The sequence below is a fragment of the Numenius arquata genome, chromosome 14 (assembly GCF_964106895.1).
Source record: "Numenius arquata chromosome 14, bNumArq3.hap1.1, whole genome shotgun sequence".
NCBI lineage: Eukaryota > Metazoa > Chordata > Aves > Charadriiformes > Scolopacidae > Numenius > Numenius arquata.
In genome coordinates this window covers 5,345,457-5,370,161 of record NC_133589.1, presented here as the reverse complement: position 1 = coordinate 5,370,161, position 24,705 = coordinate 5,345,457, and the positions used below count along the sequence as shown (strand labels likewise).

General features: G+C 64.7%; 1 protein-coding gene across 1 annotated transcript; it reads right to left on the bottom strand.

Annotated features, from left to right (window-relative positions):
- Positions 1-581: 581 nt before the first annotated feature.
- MYO15A (myosin XVA) lies at positions 582-24,705 on the bottom strand. The gene is made up of 64 exons (XM_074158321.1): positions 24,538-24,705; positions 20,914-24,474; positions 19,911-19,993; positions 19,626-19,689; positions 19,410-19,519; positions 19,099-19,173; positions 18,788-18,878; positions 18,204-18,307; positions 17,636-17,699; positions 17,436-17,549; positions 17,072-17,233; positions 16,854-16,967; positions 16,691-16,749; positions 16,299-16,422; positions 16,115-16,210; positions 15,893-16,024; positions 15,329-15,454; positions 15,072-15,149; positions 14,524-14,678; positions 14,340-14,385; positions 14,105-14,229; positions 13,751-13,868; positions 13,493-13,668; positions 13,339-13,423; positions 13,001-13,054; positions 12,734-12,815; positions 12,514-12,644; positions 11,687-11,782; positions 11,361-11,596; positions 10,636-10,814; positions 10,440-10,512; positions 10,070-10,261; positions 9,819-9,913; positions 9,613-9,701; positions 9,395-9,518; positions 9,174-9,235; positions 8,971-9,034; positions 8,731-8,869; positions 8,380-8,470; positions 8,204-8,300; positions 7,812-7,933; positions 7,626-7,685; positions 7,377-7,452; positions 6,848-6,963; positions 6,645-6,763; positions 6,420-6,561; positions 6,067-6,178; positions 5,844-5,918; positions 5,261-5,466; positions 5,056-5,189; positions 4,910-4,976; positions 4,687-4,759; positions 4,376-4,449; positions 4,212-4,294; positions 3,858-3,988; positions 3,652-3,746; positions 3,142-3,219; positions 2,783-2,879; positions 2,542-2,702; positions 2,315-2,448; positions 2,077-2,210; positions 1,261-1,394; positions 791-931; positions 582-683 (listed from the first exon to the last, which is right to left on the bottom strand). Exons 1-64 carry the CDS (start codon positions 24,703-24,705, stop codon positions 582-584), a joined length of 10,500 nt encoding a protein of 3,499 aa, XP_074014422.1.

The following is a 24,705-nucleotide window of genomic DNA, read 5'->3' as shown; positions in this document are numbered from 1 at the left end:
GCGCCCTAACGGGTACCGGGGCAGCGGCGCCCCGCCCCGCCTCAGCGCTGATTGGCCCGGGTGGGGGGGGCGGGCGCGAGCGGCCCGAGCCGGCATCTGATTGGGCGGCTGGCAGGAGGCGCGGGTGGGATGATGGGAGGGGGGGCCTAGCGGGCGCGCGCGCGGCGGCGCGGGGCGGGGGAAGGAGGAGGGGTTGGGGTGGCCGCCCAGGTGCCTGCCGGCGGGCGGGGCGCGAGCTCCCCCTGGCGGGCGGGCGGAGCGGGACAAGCGGCCCGGGGTCACCGGGGGGCGCCGCGCTGCCGGCAGCGGACGGGAGGACGAGGACGCCGCGGGGGGGGACACACCGAGGGAGAGGGCTGTGTGGGAGCTGGTGTATGGGAACAGGGGGAAACTGAGGCACGGGGGGTGGGGGAAGCACGCCCCGCAGCAACGAGGGCGGCAGGAAAGCACGGACGCCGAGTCGGGCCGGGCTCACGGGCGTGTATAAACCCCAAGAACAACAGCGACGGGGGGAACAACAGGGGGACAGCCGAGCTGGGGACACCCCGGGGTGGATGCATCCTCTGTCCCCCGCGGCGGGCTCAGAGCAGGGTGATCTCGCTGGGCGGCAGCGTCAGCCTCTTCTCCCGGGCTCCCAGCAGCCGCTCCATGTGCGCGGCCACCACACGGCACAGCTCCAGGCCCTGCCGAGGACGGGGTGGGGGGGGGACACGCTGTTGGTGGCCATGCTACCACGGCGGGAGCCCCAGCAGGGCACCCACACCCACCCACACCCCCAGGTGTCACCTACCTGCTCCAGCTGCAGCTGGGTGATGCCCTGGGCCAGGAGGTCACCCAGCGTGATCTCCACGTAGGGGTAGCTGGATCCGGCCGTCGGCCGCTGCGTCCGCGTCGACTGGATCTCCTTCAGCGAGAACTTGGCGATGGGCTCCTGGAGGGACAGGACAAGTGGCCCACGAGACCCGGGAACCTCTCCCCGTCCCCCCCCTCCCCCCCCCCCAAGGGGACCGAGGACTGGAGCGGGTGCAGACAGGGACAGGATGGAGGTGTTGGGGGGGGGACGGGCTGCATCGCTAGCACAAGGTGGGCACGGGCAGGAAGACCTGGTCAGCTGAGGCCAAACCTGGGGACACTGCCCCCTTTGGAGAGGGACATCACCCCCCACCTGCCTTCACATCTCATAGTGCCACCAGGGTCTGTCCCTGCACCAGGAGGAGGGGGGCTGGGTGGTGCCCACAGGCCTTTGTGCCCCCCACCTACGTGGGTCTCCTTGCTGAGGAAATTGAGGCCATTCTGGTTGACGGCCAGGATGCAGGGTGAGACAATGGCGTTGTTGCTGCAGCTCTGGATGTAGAAGAAGGACGAGCCAAACATGGGGTAGGCACTCAGCAGCCCTGCGGGGCAGAGGATGGGGTCTCAGCACCCGCTGCCACCCCCTCCCGCCCAGACCCTGGGGTGACTTGCACCCGCGGGAGCTCTGCCAAGAGTCCCAGCCAGCCCCATGCCTGGCAGGAGCTGGGTCAGCTCCCAGAGCTTTGCGTGGCTTCAGGCTCTGAACCAGGAGCAGCCAAGGGGTCCCGTTGCAGGCTGCTGGGAAAGTGGGTGGCCAAGCGTGGGGCCTGGGAGCAGCCTGCCCTGCCCTGCCATCGCAGTCCTGCCCGCCATGTGCAGCACCCCAGGCTCCACGCAGGGCCAAGGTCTGCCTGTCCCAGCCTCCCCAGGGAGGAGCCACCCAGCAGCATCGCATCCTGGGTAGCATCTCATCTTTGGCAGCATCGCCTCCTGGGCAGCTTTGCATCCTCAGAAGCATCATGTCCCCAGCAGCCTTGCATCCCCAGCAGCCTTGACTCCTCATTAGCATTGTGTCCTCGTTAGGAGGACGCAGTCAGCATTGCATCCCCAGCAGCATCACATCCCCGGCAGCCTTGCATCACCAGCAGCCTTGCATCCTCGTTAGGCTGTGTCCTCATTAGCATTGCATCCCTGGCAGCGTCACCTCCCCAGCAGCCTCACCTCCCCGTTAGCATCGTTTCCCCGTTGGCATCCCCTCCCCATCCCGGTCCTGTGCCCGCTCACCCAGGAACTGTGCCCTGGCCTGGTGGGCGCTGAGCGCCTGGGCTTGCTGCATGTGCTGGGTCACCATGTGGAGCCAGGACTGGGCCTTCAGCAGGCGGAAGAGCTGTGGGGGGACGTAGTCCTGCACCTCCCGCCTGCGGGGAGCCGGAGGTCAGGGCCAGCGCTGGCCAGCGAGTCCTGCACCCCATGGGATGTCCGTCCGTCCCCCCCCCCGCGACCCCTATGCCCCAGGTCGTACGCAGTGGGGACGTGGTGGTGGTCCTTGGCTCGGTGCTGGAGGGCAGCCAGCTTGGCCACGTGCGGGAAGTGCTGCTCTCCCGCCCTCACGGGCGGCAGAATGGTGAACAGCCCCTTGAGGTAGTCGGGGAGCACCTGGGGGGGGGGACAGAACACAGGGACATGGCTTGTGAACACGGAGGGGGGACAGGGAGGTGGCCCCAGGGGAGCCTGGTGGGGTGGCCCAACCTGGTTGTAGTGGACGGTGACGTAGAGCTCGTTGTCGAACTTGAGGGGCTGGCTCCAGACCACGCGGCGGCACCAGAAGGTGTAGTTGGTGTCCCGGCGCTCCGTCTCGACAGCCACGTCCAGGATGTATTCCCGGCGGGTCAGCGGCCGCACGCTCTGCCCTGCGCCGCCCCGGGAGCCTGAGCGTGGCCACCACACGTGGCACCCACCAGCGGCACAGCTGTCCCTGCCGGCCCCTCACCTCTGTCGGTCACCACGAAGAGGATGTACTCGTCAAAAGCCTCCGGGTGCTGCAGGCCCATCTCGCTGCACAGCTCCTCAATCACATCCAGAGCCACCTGGGCATGGGGACAGGCAGATGGGACACCACCACATCCCCCCTGCCACGCTCTGGGCCACCAACGCGTCCTGCATTGAGGCTCATCCCGTGCGGCTCCCCTGGGAAGGGATGTCCCTTTCCCAGAGAACAAAGTCCCCCAGCTCAGGGACAGACGAGGGGTGCAGCCCCACTGCCTCGGGGTGCCCCCAACCTGGGGGTCACCACAAGCCTGGGTTGCACCAAGTCTCTTGTCCCTAAGCCTGTTGTCCCCTCCAACTCACCGAGCACGTCTTGATCTTGAGGTGCCTCTCAATGCCACCGGGCAGGAGGAAGAGCTGGCGCTTGGCACTGCGTCCAGCCTGCATGGGGGGGGACACAGTGGGGTGCGGGGGGGACACAGTGGGGTGCGGGGGTGCCCTTCGCACAGCAAGACCACAAAAGACACCCCAAATCCCCAAGCTATTCCACGGGGACCATCATATGGGGATCATCCTGTATCTGGCCCGGGTGAGCCATCGTGCCCCCACCCCGCATGCACAGAGCTGCATCCCTGCTGGGGACCCCGAAAGCTGAGGGCACCCCCAAAGCGGTGCCCAAGGAGAGCAGCCCCCACAAAGGACTAGGCTCCCCACCCCAGCAAGAGGCCATCAGCTCAGCCCCAGGGCAGTGTCTGGGGGAGGATCCTGAAGCCATGGTGGGGATCCTGAGCCCATGGTGGGATCCCAAACCTCCAGGGTGAATCTCAAGGTGACATCAGCCCTGCTCTGCGCCCCATGGGCACCCGTTCTCACCACCATGGCCTTGAGCTCCATGCTGCTGGGGAAGAGGCTGCGGCCACCAAACTGCAGGGTCTTCCGCAGGTTTTGCTCACAGGCTTTGGCTATGCCTGGTGGGGACGGGGACCAGGGTGAAGGATGGGGCAGAGCCACCTCTCCAGAGCCCTGTGACACCCCTGGGTGTCCTTCCCCACCACGTGCTGGGTGTGCACAGCCCCTACCCTGGAAGGGCAGCTCCGGGTGCCTGCTGGCATCCTGCAGGAAGGCCAGGAGGAAGGGCCTGAGCACCTCGGAGCACTTGTAGTAGGCGGCGAGGATGTAGAGCAGCCTCCAGCCCTTCTGGCAGCTCTCCCTGCCAGGAAGAGCCAGGGCTGAGCCCCCAGGGAGGGCAAGGGTGCCCACAGCAGCTGCAATGGCACCCACCACCCTGGGGAGGAACACAGCCCTCTGTGAGGTTGGGGTGCCCGAATCTCCCCCCACGTTGGGCTTGCTCAGCCTGGCCGGGGACGCAAGTGTCCCTTGAGCCAGACTATGCTGTCCCAGCTGGGGTAGATGCCGTGGGTGCAGGGACTCACGGCTTGGAGCTGGTGTTGTTGGTGACCTGCTTGACGATCTGGCAGTACACCTCATCCCGCAGGACCTCGTGCTCTGCGCACAGCTGGGGGACAGGCACATCCCCTGTTGCCACCCTCCTCCTCAGGCCACCATCAGGATTCACCCGCCCCAAAGGGGGATTTACCTTGAGGATGGTGCAGATGGCATCCAGCTCCGTCTGTCCCCGCAGAGGGTGGTCACCCATGAACTTCATCACGGCTGGGGAACAACCAAGCCACACAGTGACACAGCTCACCCTGTCCCTTCCCTTCCCCAGGCACGTGCTCCACTGGGTGTGGGCAATATTCCAGGCACTTGGGGAAGTGGGACCAGGATCTAAACCCTTCCCAGGCCACCCCATCTGCCCACCCCAGTCCTGCCCCCATCCTCCTCCGAGGATGGGGCTGGGGATGGTTGTGGTGCAGGGGGTCAGGGTGCTTGTGTCCCCTTGCCTACCTTGGAAAGCCTCAGTGGCCAGTTTGCTGATGCCACCATCCACAAATTCAATGAGTGACTCCTGGATGGGGATCTGGAGGGGGAGAGGGTCAGCTCCCAGGAGCAGCCAGGGGGATGGGATTGGGGTGGCATTTGGGGTGCTTCCAAGCACACCAGGACTTTGGGAGGGACCCACAGGTGACAGCAGAGCAGGGGCACCCCGAGGCACCCTGCTTCCCTGTACCTTGGTGAACGTCAGCATCTCCATTACATCAGGCACATCCCTCTTTGTCCTTGTCCCGCAGGATTCCCTAGGAGAGGGACAAGGGAATGGGTGAGCATGGGTCTCCCAACGGGATGGTTGTCCCCATCCTGTCACCAGGCACTCACGTGGTCCCATGCCGTGCTGCGCGGAAATACTGCCGGGCGAAGGCCAGCATGGGGCAGGTCCCCACACCGGTCCCGAGCCGCGCGCTGCCATCTCCCCCTAGACCCTCCACAAAGGCGGTGCTGGTGGGGGACACCTGCAGAGAGGGACGGTGGGTGTTGGGCACAGCCAACACCATGCCGGCAACAGCCCTGGGCCAGCACCCACCTCGGTTTTCCGGTCCAGCTCCTGGGCCACAGCGGTGGAGGCCACGGCCACAGCCACGGCCGCGGAAGATGCCACCTTGCCCTGCTTGTCCCTGGGCTCCTCTTTCCTCTCCGCTGGCAAGTGGACGAAGTCAGGGGCTGCGACGGGCTGGACGTACTCGGTGGGGAAGAGCCCCAACCTGCCATGGATGGCCCCGAACTTCCACCCTGCACCGGGCAGATGGTGGGGATGGCCTCGGGATGGCAGCCCTGGAGGTGACCCACCAAAAAGTCTCTTTCCAGGGGGGCTGGCTGCGGGTTTTGGCTGGAAGCTGCTACGGTTTGGCATTGCTCAAGGTAATGGCACAGACCGGAGGCCACAAAGCCCATCCCTCAGGGATGTGAGGCAGCACTTGGTGACACCCAGGGTGGGAACTGCAGGGGAGCATCCCCCTGCATCAGCTCGGTGCCAAAAAGAGCCCAGACCATCCTGCTGGGGGGTGGCAGAGGCAGGATCCTGCCCCGTGCCCCAGCCTCAGGAGGGGACACAGCTCAGGGCAGTGTATGTGTACTGGGGACATGTACAGGGACGTCATGGCACCCACCAAAATCCTGGGTGCCTGTCTTCAGCTCCTCCAGGTACATCACCTTCTTGCGGACCACGCAGCCATAGTAGTGGTCTGCAGGGACATCATGGGGACACAGGGTGTCACAGGATGCGAGTCTAGGGCATGGCCACCTCCAGGGCCAGTGAAGCCATCAGTCCTGCTGCCCCCATACCCCTCATTGAGGGTGTTTTGGCATGGGGGGCTGTGAGGGGCCACTCACCTCTCTCGGGGCAGTCCAGCGGCTGCAGGTGGATGATGTCCCCTTTGTGGAAGCTGAGCTGGCGCCCGTCCTCCGGGCTGTAGTTTCTCACAGCCACCACATACTGGGAGTCCTGGGCACGGGGGGGGGTGGCACAGCCCGTGCACACAGGCACACCCATGCACACCCACGCACACCCAGCACAAGGGCTTCAACCACCCACGGCTGCAGGACCACCCCAGGGTGCTCCCCTCAGCTATGGTCCCATTTGCAGGGTGCCCTTCACTGCCCACCCCAGCCCCCCAAACACAGGCAGAGCTCAGCCCCCAGGACATGCACTCACTGCCCCCCCTTGGCCCCGGGGTACCCCCCACCTTCCTGAGCTCCGTGATGAAGTGGTCGACCATGGCTTTGACCTGGGGAGCTTTGGGGGAGAAGAGGATGAGCTTCTCGCTGCGCAGGTTGAATTCCAGCATGTTCCTGGACGGGGTGGTGACGAACAGCAGGTCGGTGTAGCTGGGGCAGGGCGACGGGAGACTGAAACACCCGGCACCCACAGCACCTATCCCACCCCGACCACCCCAGCTCCTTGACCCTACCTGTACGTCCGCAGCACCCGCAGCTGCTCCCCGGGGACGTTGGTGCCCTTCACCAGCCGCAGCAGCTTGATGCCAGTGTGGGACACGGCCAGGATCTGCACGCCTGTCCCCACGCTGCCCTGCAGGGCCAGGACGCTGCCTCAGCCAGGGGCATAGGGCTGCAGTGCCCCCCACACCGACCCACCGCACGGCCAGACCCTCACCGTGGCCGGGAAGAGGCGTGAGAAATACACCTCGCAGCCATCGCGGGCTGCAGCAATGATCTCCCTCTTGACGCTCTCGGTGGCCACGGGGCTGAAGGAGTCCAGCTTGTTTTCCGCTGCAGGGAGAAATACCCACTGGTGAGTGTCCCCCCTCCCTGGGGAGGATCCAGATGCGGGGTTCAAGGGGAGAGTGGGGATGCTCATCCCCTTCCCCAGCCTGGCAAGACTGTGATAGAGAGACAGGTGCCCCCCCCCGCCCCCACCCTGGGCAACCCCTAATGCAGCAATCCTGGCTGAGACCTGACACAACTCGTCACTTTGTGGAACACTAAATGACAGGGGACTTGTTGAATTTGGAGGCAAAACTACCCCGGCTTCAAGCAGAGCTGGTTGTGACCTGGAGATGCCCAGGAGATGAGGATGGGCAGCGGAATGGCTGGGTGTGAGAGACCCCTGGGTTTGGCCCCTCCCAGCATGTGAGCCCCCCAGCACGGGAGCAGTGGGATGCAGGGGTGTGGGCAAGGAATACCGAAGAGGGATTTCAAGCGGAGCCGCTCCTCCTGGCTGATCCGGATGCAGGTGTCGGAGAGCGTGTCGTTGAAGATCTGGGGAAAGGGGGTGAGGACCAGCAGGGCCGTGCAGGGGGAGCGGTGTGCCCCCCGCCCCTGCAACTCCTCTGCCCTGCATGGTCCCTGTGGCTTGGGGCAGCCAAGGTGAGGCGATACCCCAGTTCCCAGGGACCCCCGAGGGGAGCTTTAGGGCCAGTTCAGTTCTTCACCTGCCGGAAGATGAGGTCGAGCAGCAGTGGGTTGTTGATACTGTCCTTGGGGTAGAAAACCTGCCAGGAGGGAGACCAGTACAGCATCACTGGTATCACCCACCCTGCAGGGGCTTGGACTCAACGAAAAGCCCCCTTTATCCCCACAGCACTTTGGCACCAGCCTGCCCCCCGCCATCTCCGCACCTCCTTGCGGATGTATATTTTCCAGGGCACGTTGTGGTAGGTGTAGAAGTCCTCGCTGCAGTTCCGGTGCAGCTGGGTCTGGACCTGCTGCCCCTCAGATGGGAGCTCCCGCGAGATAGAGACTGCAAAGGGATGAAAAGCCCTGCACATCCCTGGGGGTGGGGTGGAGGGGAGGGGGCACCACTAACAACCCCTCTCCTCCTGGGGAAACTGAGGCACAGACCACAGATGTGGGGTGGGAAGGATTTAGCTGAACACAGCGGTTATCCCCCGAGGATGCTGTGGAGCTGGATCTACGTTCAGCTGTATTAGGCATCACCTGGTGCCGCCAGGGAGGATAAGGTGCCCCACTCTGCCCCAGCCCCCCCAGGGGACAAGGTGCCCTGCAATACCTGGGGGTCTGGTGGCCACCGGACGCCCCATTGGCGCTCGTGGTGGGTACCTGCCAGTGGTGACCGGCTTCACTGTGGCCACCACCTCCTTGGGGCCCTACAAGGCAGAGAGCAGATTGCAGTCAGGGCTGGTGGCTCCCCCAGCCTAGTAGACACGGGGGCAGCCGCATCCCTACCACAGCCGCTGGTACCCGGGCTGCTGAGAGCTGCTCCTTCAGGATCTGCATGGCTTCCTCGTGAGGGTCCAGCTTCTTCCCAAAGAGCTTGCTGTGGAGATAGCGCCTCAAATAGCCTGCACTCCAGCATCACCTGCACCCCAGTATCACCTGTACCTGGCGTCGCCTGCATCCCGTTATCACCTGTGCCTGGAATCACCTGCATCCCAGCATCACCTACATCCCAGCATTGCCTGCATCCCAGCATCACCTGTACCTGGCATCAGCTGCACCCCAGCATGACTTGCACCCCCAGCATCGCCTGCACCCTGACATTGCCTGCACACTAGCTGGAGAAGCCGGGGTGGGTACCTGGGGGGCTGGGAGCCGCGCGGGGCCGGCTGGCACTGCCGGATGATGTTGCGGATGTCGTGCGTGGGCCGTGGGAAGTGCTCCGAGTTGAGCCGGGAATGCCGCACCAGCTCGCCCGGCCAGCGCCGGCCCACGGGTGCTGCGGGGCCAAGCAGGTGGCTCAGGGGGGGCTGGACATCGCCCTCACACCTGGGACCACGAGTCTCCATTGCCCCCCCCCATTGCACTGGGACCCCTTACCAGCTTTCTGCAAGTAGGGCCGGGGCTGTGGGGCACGGACTGGTGGCCCCTCCACTGCTCTGCCCTGCAAGGGACACTGCCATGAGGATCCGACATCCCCCCAGCTGTCTCCGTCCCTAGGGAGCTGCCCAGGAGAGCTGCCCCACAGCAGAGGTTGGGCAGGGCTCAACCCCTCCCAGCCCCCCCAGCCCTGCCCCACTGACCAGGGGTCCAGGTGGCTGGTTGGCATCTGCCCGGCGCTGCGGGGACGGGGCTGGCTCTGGGCCTGTGACAGCAAAGGAGGAGAGCTCAACATTCTGCAGCCCCGTACTGGAGCTGTGGGGTGCTGGGTGCAGGGATGTCCCCCGCAGGAGGGACCAGGGACCAGGTGGGGAAACTGAGGCAGGGAGCTGGGTCGGGATGCAGGAGCACTTTGGGTGCTCACCCCTCAGTTGACGCGTCTCCGCGGGCGCTGGGGGGCCACTCCGCTCAGCGCCACCGCTGTCCCCCCTTCCTGTGCCACCTCCTCCTTTCATCCTCTGTGAGACAGCGGCTGGCTTCTCCAGCTCCTGGGGGGCAGGCATCAGGGGACAGAGGCCAAGCCACCTGCATCCCCAAAATGCTGGACCCTTTCTGCCTTGGGCAGGGGGATGTCCCTCTCACCCCATTGCCGTAGGAGAGCACAGGGTCGAAGAGGCTGTCCAGGTACCGGTCCAGACCCTTCTGGCTCCGGGGCTCCCCAAATTCCCCATCTGTTGGGGTATGAGGAGGCATGAGCCGCCAGTGACAGGGCTGCACTAGCACGACAGGACTTCACCAGCACGGCCCCACCAGCAGCTCTGGGGGGGCCAGGGGAGAAGATGCCCTACCATGGGTGGGGTACGCCTCCGTGGATGGCAGCGTGGGGGCTTTCACGGCTGGAGGAGGAGGGACTTCATCCAAATCCAAGCCGTGTCCCAGCACCCTGCAGGGAGGGAGGATGTGCTCATCCCACACCCACTGGGTGCCAGACCCCCACCCAGGACCCCAACCCACACCTCTGCCAGCACCCATCCAGCCCAGCATCAGCATTTCCCCACTAGCCCCATGGTGGGGGACCCATCCCTGCCCAGGTACCTACGCCCAGCTCTCCCCGCCACGGCTCTCAGCCCCCTCCCATGCGACGAGGAAGCAGGACTTCTGCTTGGGGAAGCCCCGGAGCAGCTCGAGGTCAGAGATGAGGTCCAGGACATAGTCATGGCCGGCCAGCTCAGCCCACTGGGCACCTGCCTTCATGGCCACGGACCAGCCACGCCAGCCCTCCACCAGGCCCCTGCCAACAGGAGGACATTGGGGATGGTGACAGGCTGCCAGCAGTGCCCTGGCTCCATGGGGACACCCTGCCCACAAGCTGGGCATTCCAGATCCTGAGGTCACCTGAAGCGGCCCCAGGGTGATGCTGTGCCCCAAGCTTGCCCCGCTGGCTGGGGAGGTGCCAAACTGGCAGGTACCTGTGCTTCAGGACATCCCCTGCCAGGTCCTCGCCTGTGCTCCAGGAGTGGATGGGGCAGGAGAACTGGTCGCCTGGGGAGGGATGGGTGGTGAGCAGGTCCCACCGGTCACCTCCTGCCCATGATGGTAGCAGGGTGGTCAAGCGGGGACTGACCCTCCCCACTGCCACGTCCCCAGCCCTGCGCCGCCCCGCACCGTTGAAGCAGTGGAGGTCGAGCGCCATGCTGGCTTGCTGCCGGTTTGCTGTCCACTCCAGCAGCGAGGGCGGGAAGGCGCGGGCGGCCTCGGCACCCAGCTGCGACCGCGCCATGGCGTGCATCAGCTTGCGCTGGCACACCGGCTTGTAGCCAGCAAAGGCGTAGTCAGAGACAAACCTGCAGGGAAGGGAAGATGCTGCAGGAGGGACCTGGGCAGCATCCCCAAGCATGTGTGCCAGGCTGGCCCAGGGGACCACAGAGGGACTAAGAGCATCCCTAGGCACATGTGCCAGGCTGGCCAGAGGCATCCTGGAGGGACCTCAGCATAATTCCTGGCCACGTGTGCCAGGCTGGCCCCGGGGACCATGGATGAACCTCAGAGCATCCCTAGAGGGATCTGGGCAGTGCCCCTGGACGTATGTGCCAGGCTGGTCCAAGGGATTCTGGAGGAACCTGAGCACAATCCCTGGCCATGCGTGCCAGGCTGGGCCCAAGGACCATGGAGGGACCTTAGAGCATCCCCAGCGGGACCTGGGTAGCATCCCTGGGCACATATGGCCCAAGGGATCTTGGAGGGACCTGGTAGGATCTGGGCAGCATGTGCCAAGCTGGTCTGGAGAGCCTCTGGAGAGACCCAACAGTGTCCTCAGGCATGAGTACCAGGCTATCCCCAAGGGTCCCAGCCAGCCTCAGTCCCCATCCCCGTCCCCAGCCCTGGCTCACTTGAGAAGGTACTTGTCGAAGGCGGCGGAGGGGGGAAAGGCGCTGAGGCAGGCGGCCAACAGCAGCCAGCCCCGCTCCTCGTTGTTGACATTGGTGTTACGCCAGACCTGGTTGGCAGCTTGTGCCAGGAGCTCGTCCCGCAACCCTGGTGCCGACAGCCCCTTCTGCACGATGTAGTTGCCGAAGAGGGTCTCCTGTGAGCCGCCCAGCCCTGGGTCCCCCATGAACCGCAGGATCTGCCGCAGGGACAGTGAGGTCCTCCCTCCAGCCCCAGGAAGGCAGCGGGCAGGGGACTGTGGTGCCAGACCCTGCACCTTCCCACCTACCAGCTGGAAGAGGCTGAGAGCCTCATGGCACAGATCCTCATCCAGCCGGGTGAGGGGGGCTGCCAGCGGGGCCGTCAGCATCCCAAACGCTGGCTCCTGCAGTGACACCCGCACCCATGGCTACCCAGGCCCTGGGGACAGCCCCATACCTTGGGGGGCCAGCCCCATGGCACTGAGCATGGCATTGATGCTGGATGGGGGCTGTGAAGGGGCTGGGGTGCAGGATGGGTCCAGCAGCCTCCCAGAGGTGGGACAGGGACGGGCTCAGGCTGTGCTGGCAGCACCAGAGATGCCAGCACCTTGGAGAGGCTGAGAGCGAGATCTGGCCCTGGTGCTGTTGTTTGGGATGCCGGGAACTAGGAAACATGCAGCAAAAATACGGGTCGAGGAGGAGGAAGAGGGCAAAGTGATCGGAGATGGGGCCAGGGTCCCGGGAGCAAAGCAACCTGGTCTCCCGCCCCAGCGTTTCCGAATCCGCCCTGCGCCGGGCATCCAGGAGGGCTTGGTGGGTCTCTCTCCGATAACCTCAGTGGGGTCCCCCTGGGCTCTGGAGATGACAGGAACCCAAGGGGAGGGAAGGAGGCGGCAGCCGGCTCCCCACAGCACCGCAGCCGCCCCGGATCCGGCCCCTTCTCACACCCTGTGGCATCCCCAGGGCCGAAGCCGGGGCAGAGCCCGGTGGGATGGTGCGGGGAGCCGCCGGGCAGAGCTGCCATGGGGACCCTGAACCTAACTGCTCAGCCACGACCAGGGCGCCGAGGACTCCCCGAAAGCCGGCTGTCTGCCGGGGCAGGCTCCCCGCCACCGGGCCACAGCGCCCACCTTACCTGGAAGTGGCCCCGCACGTACTTGGCCATGGGGTAGTCATTGATGTCGAGCGGGAGGGTGAGCTTGGAGTCGGGCTTCAGCGCTGGTGGTGGCACCAGGACCACACAGCCGGCGTTCACCTCCCGGGAGGCTACAGTACAGTGGGAAGCTATGGCATGGCCATGGGGATGGGGACAAGGGGCTGGGAATGGTGCCAGTGGTGCTGCAGGACCCACTCACCTGCAGCAGCTTCCAGCAGCCCCATCAGCTCAGCTGGGATCTCCAGGTGGGTGACGTCCACCACCTCCCTCCTTGTCAGTTCCTGCCAGCCCAGCACAGGGATGTACCCACTCACCACGCTGCTCCCTGCCCCAGCACCCATGGGTGCCCTGGCCAGCAGCATGGGGACGAGCAAGCACATGGCAGGGATGAAGGCACAGAAATATGGATTGCACAGACATCACACATGGACGTTCCCTCCACCAATGCATGCCCATGTACCATTACCTGCTTCATCCTCTCCCTCTCCTCCTCTGCCCGCCGGCGAGCATCCTCCTTCCTCTGCAAACAGAGCAGCTGTGCTGAGCCCCCACCAGCATGGAGGGATACCCAGAGGCAGCAGGACCCCTCCAAGGGTGCCATCGCCCCCCCCAGAATCACCAGACTTTCACCCCAAGGAGGTATTGCCCACACGCCACGGGGCATGGAGGATGTGATGGGGATGGGATGTGGGGGGCCTCAGGATCTAGGGGTGCCGCTGTTCCCTCTCCAGACCCACCACTGAGCATGCAGCAGGATGGGAGCTGGTGCCTGGGACCCCCAGGATGTGTCAGCCCCCACCTCACCTTGAGGTACCGCCGGCGGTTCACGTAGATGTGCACCAGCGACCGGAACTTGATGAGTGTGTGCCGCATGCGCCGGTACCGCTGCCTGCGGGAGGGCACCCGTCACACTCTGCCACCCACTGGCACACACCCGCCATCCCCCTGGGACCCCCACCTGGCCAGGTAGCCCCGTGCCCGGCTCTGCAGGAGGACAATCTTTCGGCGGAGGGAGCGGAAGCGCTTCTTGATGAAGAAGGTGCGAGCGTAGCGCTGGAGCGTGAGGGCGGCCAGGTGATGGGCACGGGTTCGCTTGCTCTCCAGCGCCTGGTACAGCTGCTCCTTAAGGAAGAGCTGGGAGGGGGGGTGATGTTGTGAGTCCCCCACCTCGGCCACCCTCCCCAGGGCATCACCAGAGCCGAGACCAGGATGGTACCTTGGTGACACCGACGTAGTACATGCTGGGGTTGACAGGGCAGAGATTCCTCAGCATCTCCACGCAGTTGGCCCCATTGGGAATGACATTGGACCACATGTCAACGAGGCAGCGATACCTGGGCAAGTCCGCAACACCATCACCATGCAGGACTCCACCAGGATACTTCACAGACCATCCCCGTGGTGATGAGCACCATGCCTGGGAAAGCAGCTCCTCCCAGTGCTGTGCATCACAGCAGGGAGCTCCCAGTGGGGGAGATTCCTAGGCCAAGCACTGCCCCACAAAATACCCACAAGCTTTGTGGTCTCCCCTCACTGGGATTGTGGTACCCAACCCACAGCCCCCAGGCACCTGTCGATGAAGACGAGGAAGGGGATGCGGATGGGGAAGCCCTCCTTGCGGATGCGGATGGTCTCCAGGATCCCCGAGTACCGCAGCTGGCTGCTGACCACGTCAGCCTCGAAGAGCCCCGGCTCCTGGGGGTGGGATGGGGAGAAGCCTCAGTGGCCGTGCAGGCCCACCATGCTCCACCATGCTCCTGCCACACCCCCCATGCTGGCGAGGGCAGGCAGCATCGGCATCTCACCTTCTTGTTGTTGGGTTTGAGGCAGCGCACGAAGAAGGGGTTGCACCTGCGTTGGACAGACCCCATCAGCAAGGGGGTACAGGGGACAAAGCCAGCCTGGCCACCCCCCGGCTCAGGTCTGGCTGTCACCCTGCTCCCAGAGCATGGTGTGGCTGCCTGCCCTGCCTGCTCTGTCCACCCTGACCTCTCCATCTTCTCCACCAGCTCCAGGAGTGACTGCTGGAACCGGGCGGCCACAGTGGGGGCCTTGTACCTCCGTGTCCTGGTACTGCTCCTCCTGATTAGGCTCCTCTGCCGGGCCATCACCTGGGCATGGCCGAAGAAGAGGTTGGCCACAACCTTGGGGAGATGGGAAGGGTTAGGGAGGAGGAAGGTGGCCAGGATGGTGCAGCTCTGCTGGATCCTCTTCCCAGCCCAGCCACTGCCTTTTTGCCTGGCCCCGAGCGAGTTGCATCCCCTGTTTGTGGCTGGGTTTCCCAGATGGGGATGGAGGAGCACAAGAGCAACCTGTATGCCCATCTGTGCCCATGTTTGAGGAGTCAAAGCGCAGAAGACCCAGTGGAAAGAGGGCACGGGGCAGAGCTGGAGGCATCCTCTGCTCATGGTCCCCCTGGGCTTCACCAGCCACAGGGGCATAGCCTTGGGGACATGAAAAGTGGCATGTATGGAAGGGGGCTACCCATGCCCCATGTCCCTCCAGCACTGTGGAGCCAGGGCCAGGCAGGGTCCTACCTTGGTCCTACTGCTGATGAACAGGTCCAGCACGTCCTGACGGACCTGGTCATAGTTTTTGTCCAAAAACTTGTGAACCTGACAAAGAGCAAAACGTCATGGTGAGGGGCGGGGAAGGAGAACCAGGTGGTGACCAGATGTGTGGCCCCCAGCCAGACGTCCTGGGCTGTCCCTCACCTGCTGGTGCAGGATCAACCCCATAAACCTCCTCTTTAACCCTCCTTAAAATTCTTGCTGGGCATCCCACTGCCACATACCTGGTAGGTCACCTTCCCCGCATAGTGCTTGATGGTGAACTCAGGCAACGGCATCTTCGGCTTGGTGTACAGCGGGTTCATCCCGTGGTGGTAGTGACACTTCTGGAGGAAGGTGTGGTCGGTGGCCTGGGGACAGACGCAGGGGTGAGACATGGCTTGGGCTGTTCAGCAGTCCCGGGGATGTAGGCACCAAGATGGGGATGCCTGGACAACAGCCAGACCCCACTCTCAGCTCTGCCACCAAGCAACTGCACAGACATGGGCATCTGCTGCTGTGTGCCTCAGTTTCCCCATCGGCAGAGAGGGTGCAACCACCCTTCTCTCTTTTATGGGGCAGATGGGAGGGTTTTTTCAGTAATTCCTGCAAAAGCAAGTCCTCTGGGAGAAGTTTCTCCAGTGGCACAGACCTGGAACCTCTCAAGGCTTGTCCAGCTCTCATAAACCCAGGAGGTCTCCTAGGTTGTCCAGGACAGCCCAGGAGCAGAGCAGCCCTGGGCCATGGTGTCACCCTGGGCACAGTGGCCACCTGGTGCTGCCGTTCTTGCCAACTGGGCAGCCCCTCACCTGGGGGAAGCAGCTCTGGTCATCGAGGATCCGTAGGATGCCGTAGGGCTTCTGGGAGATGAGGTCAATGCAGGGCTGGTTGTCAGTGAAGGGGATCTCCTTCCACTCGATCTGCTCCCGGATATACTCCTCCTGCAGGGCCAGCACTCCGTCAGCCTCCTGGCCCCGGCCCCATGGTGATACGTGGCATGGGCCAGAGCCCGCCACCACTCGCTGGCCCACCTGCTCCTCCTGGAAGATGATCTTGTTGAAGAAGAACTGCAGATACTCATTAGCATAGTTGATGCACAATTGCTCAAAGCTGTTGAAGTTGAGGTCCTGCAAGAAGGAAGGTCAACAGCACCTGAGACCCCACAGCCCTGGGGCTGGTGGCCTGGGGGATGGAGCCAGGGTGGATCCTGCTCACCTCGAAGCCGTAGATGTCCAGGATGGCGATGGAGAGGGCCTCCTGCCGCGGGTATACCCGCTTGTTGATGCGGTCCGTGAGCCAGCCAAAGAGCAGGGAGTAGAGAGTCTTGGCAATGGCATCCCTGGGGAGGGGGACAGATGAACAGAGCACTGGAGCTCTGGCATGACACAGCACGGCACGCATTCCCACCACCCTGGCCACCACCCATCACAGCCTCACTTTGTGCATAGGACAGCCCTGGAGGCTGCAGTTTTAATCACCGGAGAGCCTAATTGCACTGGGGGACTCGACTGTCCCCTTTCCCAGCCTGGCATCTCACCTCTTGCCCCGTCCCCAAGGGCCAGACACCCACCATGTCCCCACACAGCACAGTTCCCCCCTCCCTCTACCTGGCATCCACGGCACTTTCTACAGTCAGGGGTGTAAAAATCTTCTCCCGCTGCGTTTCCTGGTTGGGGTACACAAAACCAATATCATGACAGAGTTTTAGCAACACCAGTCATGGTCCCCAGGGACCCCCTCTCCCTGCCTATGTCCCCACTCCACACTCACCGTCACCTTGAAAGTGATGGCTTTCTGCAGGCCCTCAGGGGAGACCTGCAGCAGCTCAGCCACCGTCCGGATCTCCGTGGCGCTCACCACCGTGGCAACCTCCTGGCAGTCAGTCTGTGGGACACAGTGAAGTGGTGGGATGCGGTGACACCCCCCACACACCTTCACCGCATCCCAAATCGGGCCCAAGGAGCGTAGCTTGGCTCCCCTTGGGGTACCTCGTATTTTTCAAAGTAGACGTTGCCCAGGTGGAGGACGGAGGAGAGGATGCGGAAGATGCTGTTCTGCTCCTCCACGCTGAAGCTCAGCACCTCCATGGTGTTGAGCAGCCGACGGAAATCCTCCGCGTCATCCTTGCCGGGGATCTCACAGTTCCCACCCTGGCACGGACCCCTCGGTGCCATCAGCGGGTCCCAGAGGGCAGCACCCAGGGGTGGGGGTTGGGGGTGACACCCTGCCCTGAGCACCCTCCCCATCTGCACACCAAATCCAGGAGGACTCAGGAACCCACCGGCACCCCAAGCTTGGCCAGCCACCCAAAAAGCGGGTGGGGGGTTGGGGTTCAGGCAGGGGGCGCGCTACCTGGTTCAGGTAGTAGTAGGTCTCGGCGCCCTGCAGGCAGTACCGCTGCCGCTGCTGGGTGGGCAGCCCTGCCAGCATCTCATAGAAGATGTGGTAGTTGCGCTCGCTCTTGGCCTGGGGAGCAGAGGACCGTTCTGGGGTAGTGGTGGCGGGGAGAAGGGGCGGGGGGGGGCAGAGCCTGGGACCCCCTTGTCACCCACCTGGAAGACCACACGGGACTTCTCCAGCAGGTACTGCGAGGTTATGGCACCGCAGATCAAGCCGCTGCAGGGGCGAGAGCGGGCACACGGCTGGCAACCTCAGCACGGAGGGACTGTGCCCCCGCCGCTGGTGCCCACTCAGGCCCCAGTGCTCCCGCAGCACATGGCGGGGTCAGTACCAGTCCCCAGCTGCCCCCCACTGGGATACATGGGCAAGGAGAGTTGCCCACACCAGAGTCGTGAGTGAGGGTTGGAGCCGCTGCACCCTGGGGTGAAATTGGGCACACACACCCCCCTCGTTGGGATCACTGGGACTGAGCAGGGTGGAACCAGCCATGGGGACAGGGACAGGGACCAGGACGGGGCAGAGTGCCAGCCCAGGGCGCAGCACCCCTGCTTCTACACAAGGAACAGCAAACGCTGCCTGTCTTCAGGTGACATCGCCTTTCTCCCACCACAGTTTGTCCCCAAAAGGATCCCCATGTGCATCCCACCCCAGAGCTGAGGGGCAGGGGGGGACACAGGGTCTGGGGCAGGTTACCTGGGAGTGTTGCTCAGCATTACTTACTCCTCCAGAAAGATCTCCACAAACTTCCCAAACCTGCTGGAATTGTCGTTCCTCACGGTTTTGGCATTGCCGAAGGATTCCAGCAAGGGGGTCGCCTCCAGGATCTGCCGCGGTAATGGGGAGAGCCATGGGGTCAGCCTGAGCACCCCAACACACCACAGGCTGTCCCCATGGTTAGGGGACCCCCCTTGTCACCCTACCACCCATGCTACCCTCCCTGCCACCTCCTGCCCTGTGCAGACGCCCATGGGTGCCAAAATTCAAGGTATGCACCGTGGCTGGGCTGCACAAGGGTGCAGGAGAGCACAAGGACGCCATGCACATGCATGCACCGAGCTCCTGCTGTCCATCCCTGCCATCCCCCCCACTGCTGGGGTGACATGGCAGAGATGCCACCATGATGCTCAGTCCCTTTGAACCGTCCCAGCCCATGTGTCCCCCCCCGTTACCTCTATCTGCCATGGTCCAGGTGGAAGCGTGGGGACAAAGAGAGAGCAGCAGAGCCATGAGCAATGGGTGGAGGACAACACAGGGAAGTGAGGCAAGGGGATGGGGACAGGGATGTCCCCAGGGCAGTACCCTACCTGCGGGGTAGTGCTGCGTTTCTGGCTGACGGCTGCCAGGTAGCGCAGGATCAGCTTGGTGGCTTCGGTCTTCCCTGAGCCACTCTCCCCACTGAAACGCAGAGAAGGGGCACAGCCGGGGCCATCACTAGCTGAGCAGGGAGCCAGAGGGGTGTGCCCACCCCAAACCCACCCAGCACCCCCTCCCCAGTGGCACCCATTGGCCCCAGGGACGGGTCAGGCTGACAGCATCATCCTGCAACCATTAATTATGGCAGTGCTGATGAGGGGCCATCCCGGGGGGGCTGTGCTGGGGAACAGCTGTGTCCCACCTGATGACGATACACTGGTTGTGTTTGGCATCCATCACTTTGGAGTAGGCGACATTCGCGATGGCAAAGAGGTGCCTGGGTGGGGAGGAAAGCAGAGGTGGGGAGTGCAGTGCCACCTCATCCCAGCATGGGGACCCCCACTGCACCCCAAGCATCCCCACGCATGGACACAGCTGCTCCAGCACTCAGTAATGGAGGGTCCTCGGAGCCGTGGGACCATCCAGCCCAGGAGCTGCTGTTAGGGGGTGGGTGATGGGGGGTAGAGGTGCCCCTGTCCCCCACAGGGTGTTCAGGAACACCCGGGTACTCACGGTGGGTTCTCGCCCAGCGCTCTGCCTTCGTACTGCAGCACCTGCTCTGTCCCGTAGATGTTGTAGAGCCGGTACGGGTTCACTGACACCAGGATGCTGCCGATGTAGGTCTGTGGGAGAGTGAGGTTTGGGGCTATGAGGGCTTGGAGAGCGATGACCGCCCTGAAGAACCCACACCCAGGGTCTCTAGGGGATGCTGTGCACCCCTAAGCTTACGTAGATGAGCTGCCGTTCGAACCGTGTCCGGATGTTGCTCAGCACCGCGGCCTCCTGGAGGTCCCTGGCATGGAGCAGAGGCTGCGTTAGGGAGTGGTGGTGGGACAGGAGGTGTCTGCTGTCCCCCAGCACATCCCCACGCCCAGGAGGCTGGAGTAGACCCTGTGTTGGGGTGGGATGGGGAGCAGTGGGAGTAGTGGGGTGCATGGTGGGGGGTGTTTACAGTCCTGTTGGTCCCTGCAACACTGGGTCACAGCACGTGGAGAAGGGGATGGGGACACTCACTCCAGCTGGGTCATGTCCTCCAGCCCGTCCTCTTCCTGTGGCTCCTGGTACCGCACGATAGGCAGGCTGCACAGTGACTGCATCTGCATGGAGCAACCCAGCCCAGCTCCATCACAGCAGGGCTGTGCCAACCCCCTCTGGTGACCCACCCTGTCACTGCCACCACCCCAAAACCACCATCTGTGACCCCAAACCATAGAGCCTGCAGCCAGCGATGGCAGGGACAGGAGCAAGCATCCCACAGCCCTAAAACAGGTCCCCCAGCAAGAGTGTCGCAAGTTGAGGGAGAGCAGCAGCGCTGGAAATGGGGACATGGGGACACCAAGGCATCCCTGGGGACTGTCCCAGGAAAGGCTGCTTCCTGCAGAGCTCCGGTCCCACTTGCCATGGGCAGGCAGGAACAGGTAGAGCTGGCTGTGCCGCCCCCACCGCAACACCCCACGGTTCACCCAAACCTCCATGGGGGCTGCAAAGGGTGGATGATGGAGACCCCTGGGCAGGGTGGCACCTCCAGGGGAGATGATGGATGGGGGCTGCAGTGGTGGCTGAGCCTTGGGGCTGGGGGCTGCTCCCCATGGCCATGTGGGGAAGGTGGCGCACAGGAGGCCATGCTGGCAGCCAGCCAGCTGACAGGCAGAAAGCGGACACCCGCCGGGTCAGCGTGTCACCTACACCCATCCCAGCCGGAGATCAGGTCTCAGCATTTCCATACATAAGAGTCAAGTGTCCCCAAGGGAGCCATGCACGGGGGGGGACACACACAGCGGGTGATGACCAGCCCCCCACCTCCACCCTGGTCCCCCACAGCAGGACCCCTGCCAGCACCCAGTGTCCCCATAGCCCCCCATCCTGGGCACTGAAACCCCTCCGGCTCTGGTGGCTTCATGCCCCAGTGAGCTGGTAGCCATCTCAACATCCCATCCCGGGTCCCTCCAGCTGCCGGCTTGCCCCCCCGGCTCCGTCCCACCGCCGGCATCCACAGTGGGCTCCCCGCTGGCATTACCTTGCTGCGCCAGGGCTGCTTGGTGCCCAGGTAGCCGGCCACCCAGGGGTGCCTGTCCCTCCAGCCACCCGCCGGCGAGCGCTGGCTCAGGTATCGGGCGATGTTGGCTCCCCGCTGGCTCACCCACCGGCGGCCACGCTGGCTGGGCTGCCGGGGGAGACCCTGCTCGGCCGTCCAAGCGTCAGGCATCTCCCGCACCCGCACGACGTGCTGCGTGGACCAGTGCTGCTTGTACATGCGGGAGGCCCGGCGGAAGGAGCCCAACCTCTGCACCTGCGGCGTCACCACCGCGTAGCGTCCCGCGCCCTCCTCCCCGGCCGCCCCGTCGCCCTCGATGGCCTCCGCCGGCCCCGGGGTACGGGCACCGCGGCGGAGGGCGGCCGGTGAGCCGGGGGCTCGGCCGTGGGGTGCCGGGAAAGCGGCACGACGCTGCGGCGAGGGGCTGCGGTCACCACGTGGGGAGGAGGGGGTGACGGGGCGGCCGGTGTCAGCCCATGTCCGGTGACCCGCCGGTGGGCTCGGTGATCTGCGGGTGCTCCCGTCCCACCGGGATGGGCGCTGGGGCAAGGAGGGCAAGCGGGAGGAGGGACGGCGGGTGGGTGGCGAGGATGGAGGGGCTTCGGTGGGGGCCATGCTCTCCACGAGCAGTGACGCCAGGGATTGCCCCACAGAGCGCCCTGGGGAGGGGGTGCGGGCCCCCACTTCAGCCGGAGTTGGCCTCGCCGTGGAGGAGCGGGGGGCCATCCCGGCAAGGGGCTGCCCGATGCGCTGGATGAAGGTTTTGGGGGTGCTGGGAGCAGGGCTGGGAGGTGGGGGTACCCCGGCGAGACCCCGTGTGGGACCTTGCCAGGGGGCCAGATCCGCATCCCAGGAGGGACCAGGGGGGCTGAGGCGGCGGCTGCTGGGGCGAGAGCTCGGTGCCAGGAAAGGGGTCCTCTGCAGCGGCTTCACTGCCTTGGTGGGGGGCTCAGGAAGCCGGGGCCAGGCTTGCGGGAGCGGCAGCCCGGGGGGGCTGCTCCGCCGTGAAGGCCGTGGGGACAGGGGTCTCCCTGACCCCACCACGGGAACCCCCAAACGCCTCCCCCCCACCGGCCCTGTTGAGCGGGGGGCAGCTGGTGGTGGGGTGGGGGGCTCGGGGTCGAACCGCCGAAGGCTGGCCCCTAGGGAGGGGGATCGCTGTGGCCCCTCGCCCTGCATGCTGCCGGGGGGCTGCCGGGATGGTGGCGGTGATGGGGAGCGCCCGGGGTTGGCGAAGGGGTTACGGAGTGACAGCCGCCGCACAGCCCCCACCTCTCGGGGAGGGGGCTGTTCCCAGGGCCCCGCCGTTGGGGAAGTGTCCCTGGCTGAAAATGATCGCACTGGGGGCTCCCGGCCCCCCGAGTCGGCGCTCTCCATCCCTGCCAGCCTGCGGCTGGAGCGTCTGTAGGAGGGCTGGGGGGTGCGGGGGTCCCGAAATCCCCCTGCCCCCCGAGGCAGGTGGCTGGGGGGCTGCGAGAGAGAGCGCTGGAGGAACTGCCCCAGTGGGCTCCCGCACGCCCGTGCTGCCGAAACCCGCCATCCCGGGGGTGCCGTGGGGTTGGGGGCTGCCGGTGGTGGAGGTGGCTCGTACTCGTCGTAGTCGTCCTCGTCACGGGCGGCGGGCAGGTGGGGGGACGGTGGGAGGGGGACGTCCAGGCGGTCCCTGCCGAAGAGCTTGACCTGGGGCCGGGGAAAGAGCCTGAATTTCCTATTGAGGGAGAGCTTGGAGGAGAGCGTCTCCCTCATGCCCCGGAGCGAGGAGGCACTGAGGATGGAGAAGGGATATTCCCCGTCCTCGTCCTCCTCTTCCTCCCACTCCTCGGGCTCCTCGGCCTCAGCGATCTCCTCCAGGGCCAGGGCGTAGGGGTTGCAGGAGGACTGGGCATGCGGCGCCCACCCCCCCTCGCTGTACTGGATACGATGCTCGGGGTAATCGCCCCCCGGGTACCCCCCTGCGAGGGGCTCCCCGAAGTCCTCGTAGGGTTCCCCTCTGTAGCCAAAGGGCCCCTCCGCCTCCTCGCCATACTCTGGGTCGCTGCTGTAAGGGTCGTAGAGGGCAAGGGGGGACCTGCCTCCAAATGGTCCCTCGTCCTCGAGCTCCGCGTAGCCATAGGGGTGCCCTGGTGGGTCACCCTCCTCCCAAAACCCGCCGTAGAAGCCATAGTCCTCATCTGCCTCGTAGCCAGGGTAGTCAGCATAGGAGGTTGGCACCGTGTCCTCGAAGCCGTACCCTGCAGGGTAGGCTGGGTTTTGGATGTAGCCTTCCTCCTCCTCAGCATAGCCGTGCCGGGGGCCGTAGGCTTCATCATCCCCCTCAGAGTAGCCACGCCAGGGCCCATAGGCTCCATCCTCCTCAGCATAGCCATGCTGGGGGCTGTAGGCTCCCTCCTCCTCCTTGGCATAGCCATGCCGGGTGCCATAGGATCCATCTTCCTTCTTGGCATAGCCACGGCGGGAGCTGTAGGCTCCATCCTCTTCCTTGGCATAGCCACGCCGGCGGCTGTAGGCTCCATCCTCCTCCTCGGCCCACCCATAGCGTGGCACCGGCATCTCCGCAGGCGTGCGCTGGGAGCGCCGCCGGGACGGGCGCCGTACCATGCTGCCCTGCCTCTCCTGGCCGTGCCGTGCGGCGCTGGGGGCCGACAGCCCGCCGCCGCCAGGGATCCGCTTCATGTTGGCCCGATGCCTGAGGATCTCGTCTTCTGCGGGGAACGGCAGCTTCCTGGCACCGATACGGGTGAGCCAGGCTGCGTCGGCTGCCCGGCCGCCCCCCACCAGCCGCCCACGCCGGGAGAGAACCTTCCTGGCCAGCCAGCTCGTGGCGGCAGCCGCCTTGCTCAACACCTGTGCCCGTGGCTTGAATTTCCTTTCCGGGCGCCGGCGGAAGAGGGATGCGCTGTCCTCGGCCACCTGCCCGCCCCGCCGCAGCAGCAGGAAGGACGGCTTTGCCGGCGGGGAGCTGCTGGCTGCCTCCTTCCTCTTCTTGCCCACGCGCTTGAACCGGACCATCAGGTTGGAGGTGGACTTGAGCACCGCCTTGTTCTTCTTCTTCTTCTTCTTCTTGGTGCTGTGCTTCTGCAGCCCCCAGAAGAAGCGGGATGTGTTCTTGAACTGCCCCTTCTTGGGCCGCCGTAGCCCCAGCTTCTTGAAGCCCAGGAAGAGCTTGGAGGTGCTGCGGAAGCTCCGCTTCACCCGGGCCTTCGGCGCTGCTGCCGCCTCCTCCTCCTCGGCCAGACCAGGCTCTGCGGATGCTTTGGGCTGGCCCTTGGCCTCCGCACCCTTGGCCCCCGCACCCTTGGCCCCTTTCTTCTTCTTGGCATTGTCAGTCGCCAGCCCCATCACCAACTTGGAGGTGCCCTTCAGGTTCTTCTTGGTCTGCGCAGCATCGCTCTCACCCTCCTCCTCTTCTGTCTCCACCTGCACCTTCTTCCCCCGGCCTGGCTTCTTCATCCCCACCCCTTTGAGCATCCCCTTCTTCTCCTTCCCCTTCCCCTTCTTGGGCTCCTCCACAGCTGCCTCTTCCTCATCCTTATCCTTCTCCTTCTCCTTCTCATCCTTCTCCTTCTCCTCCTTCTCCTTCTCATCCTTCTCCTTCTCCTCCTCCACCACCTCCGTCTCCTCGCTCTCTTCTGCCTTCAGCAGCTCCGTGTCTGAGGTCTCCTCCGTCTCGCTGGGTGCATCCTTCTTGCCCTTCTTGCCATCCTTCCCTTTCCCTTTGCCCCCCTTCCCTTTGGCCTCCGCATCCTTTTTGGGCTCTCCCTTCTTGCCGACCAT

Coding starts and splice junctions, on each gene's coding strand:
- MYO15A (XM_074158321.1), bottom strand. CDS start 24,705: ATGGTCGGCAAGAAGGGAGAGCCCAAAAAGGATGCGGAGGCCAAAGGG. Junction 11,597..11,686: donor CTCTCAGCCTCTTCCAGCTG/GTAGGTGGGAAG, acceptor TCCCTGCGGCAG/ATCCTGCGGTTCATGGGGGA. Junction 9,519..9,612: donor TGCTCTCCTACGGCAATGGG/GTGAGAGGGACA, acceptor CCTGCCCCCCAG/GAGCTGGAGAAGCCAGCCGC.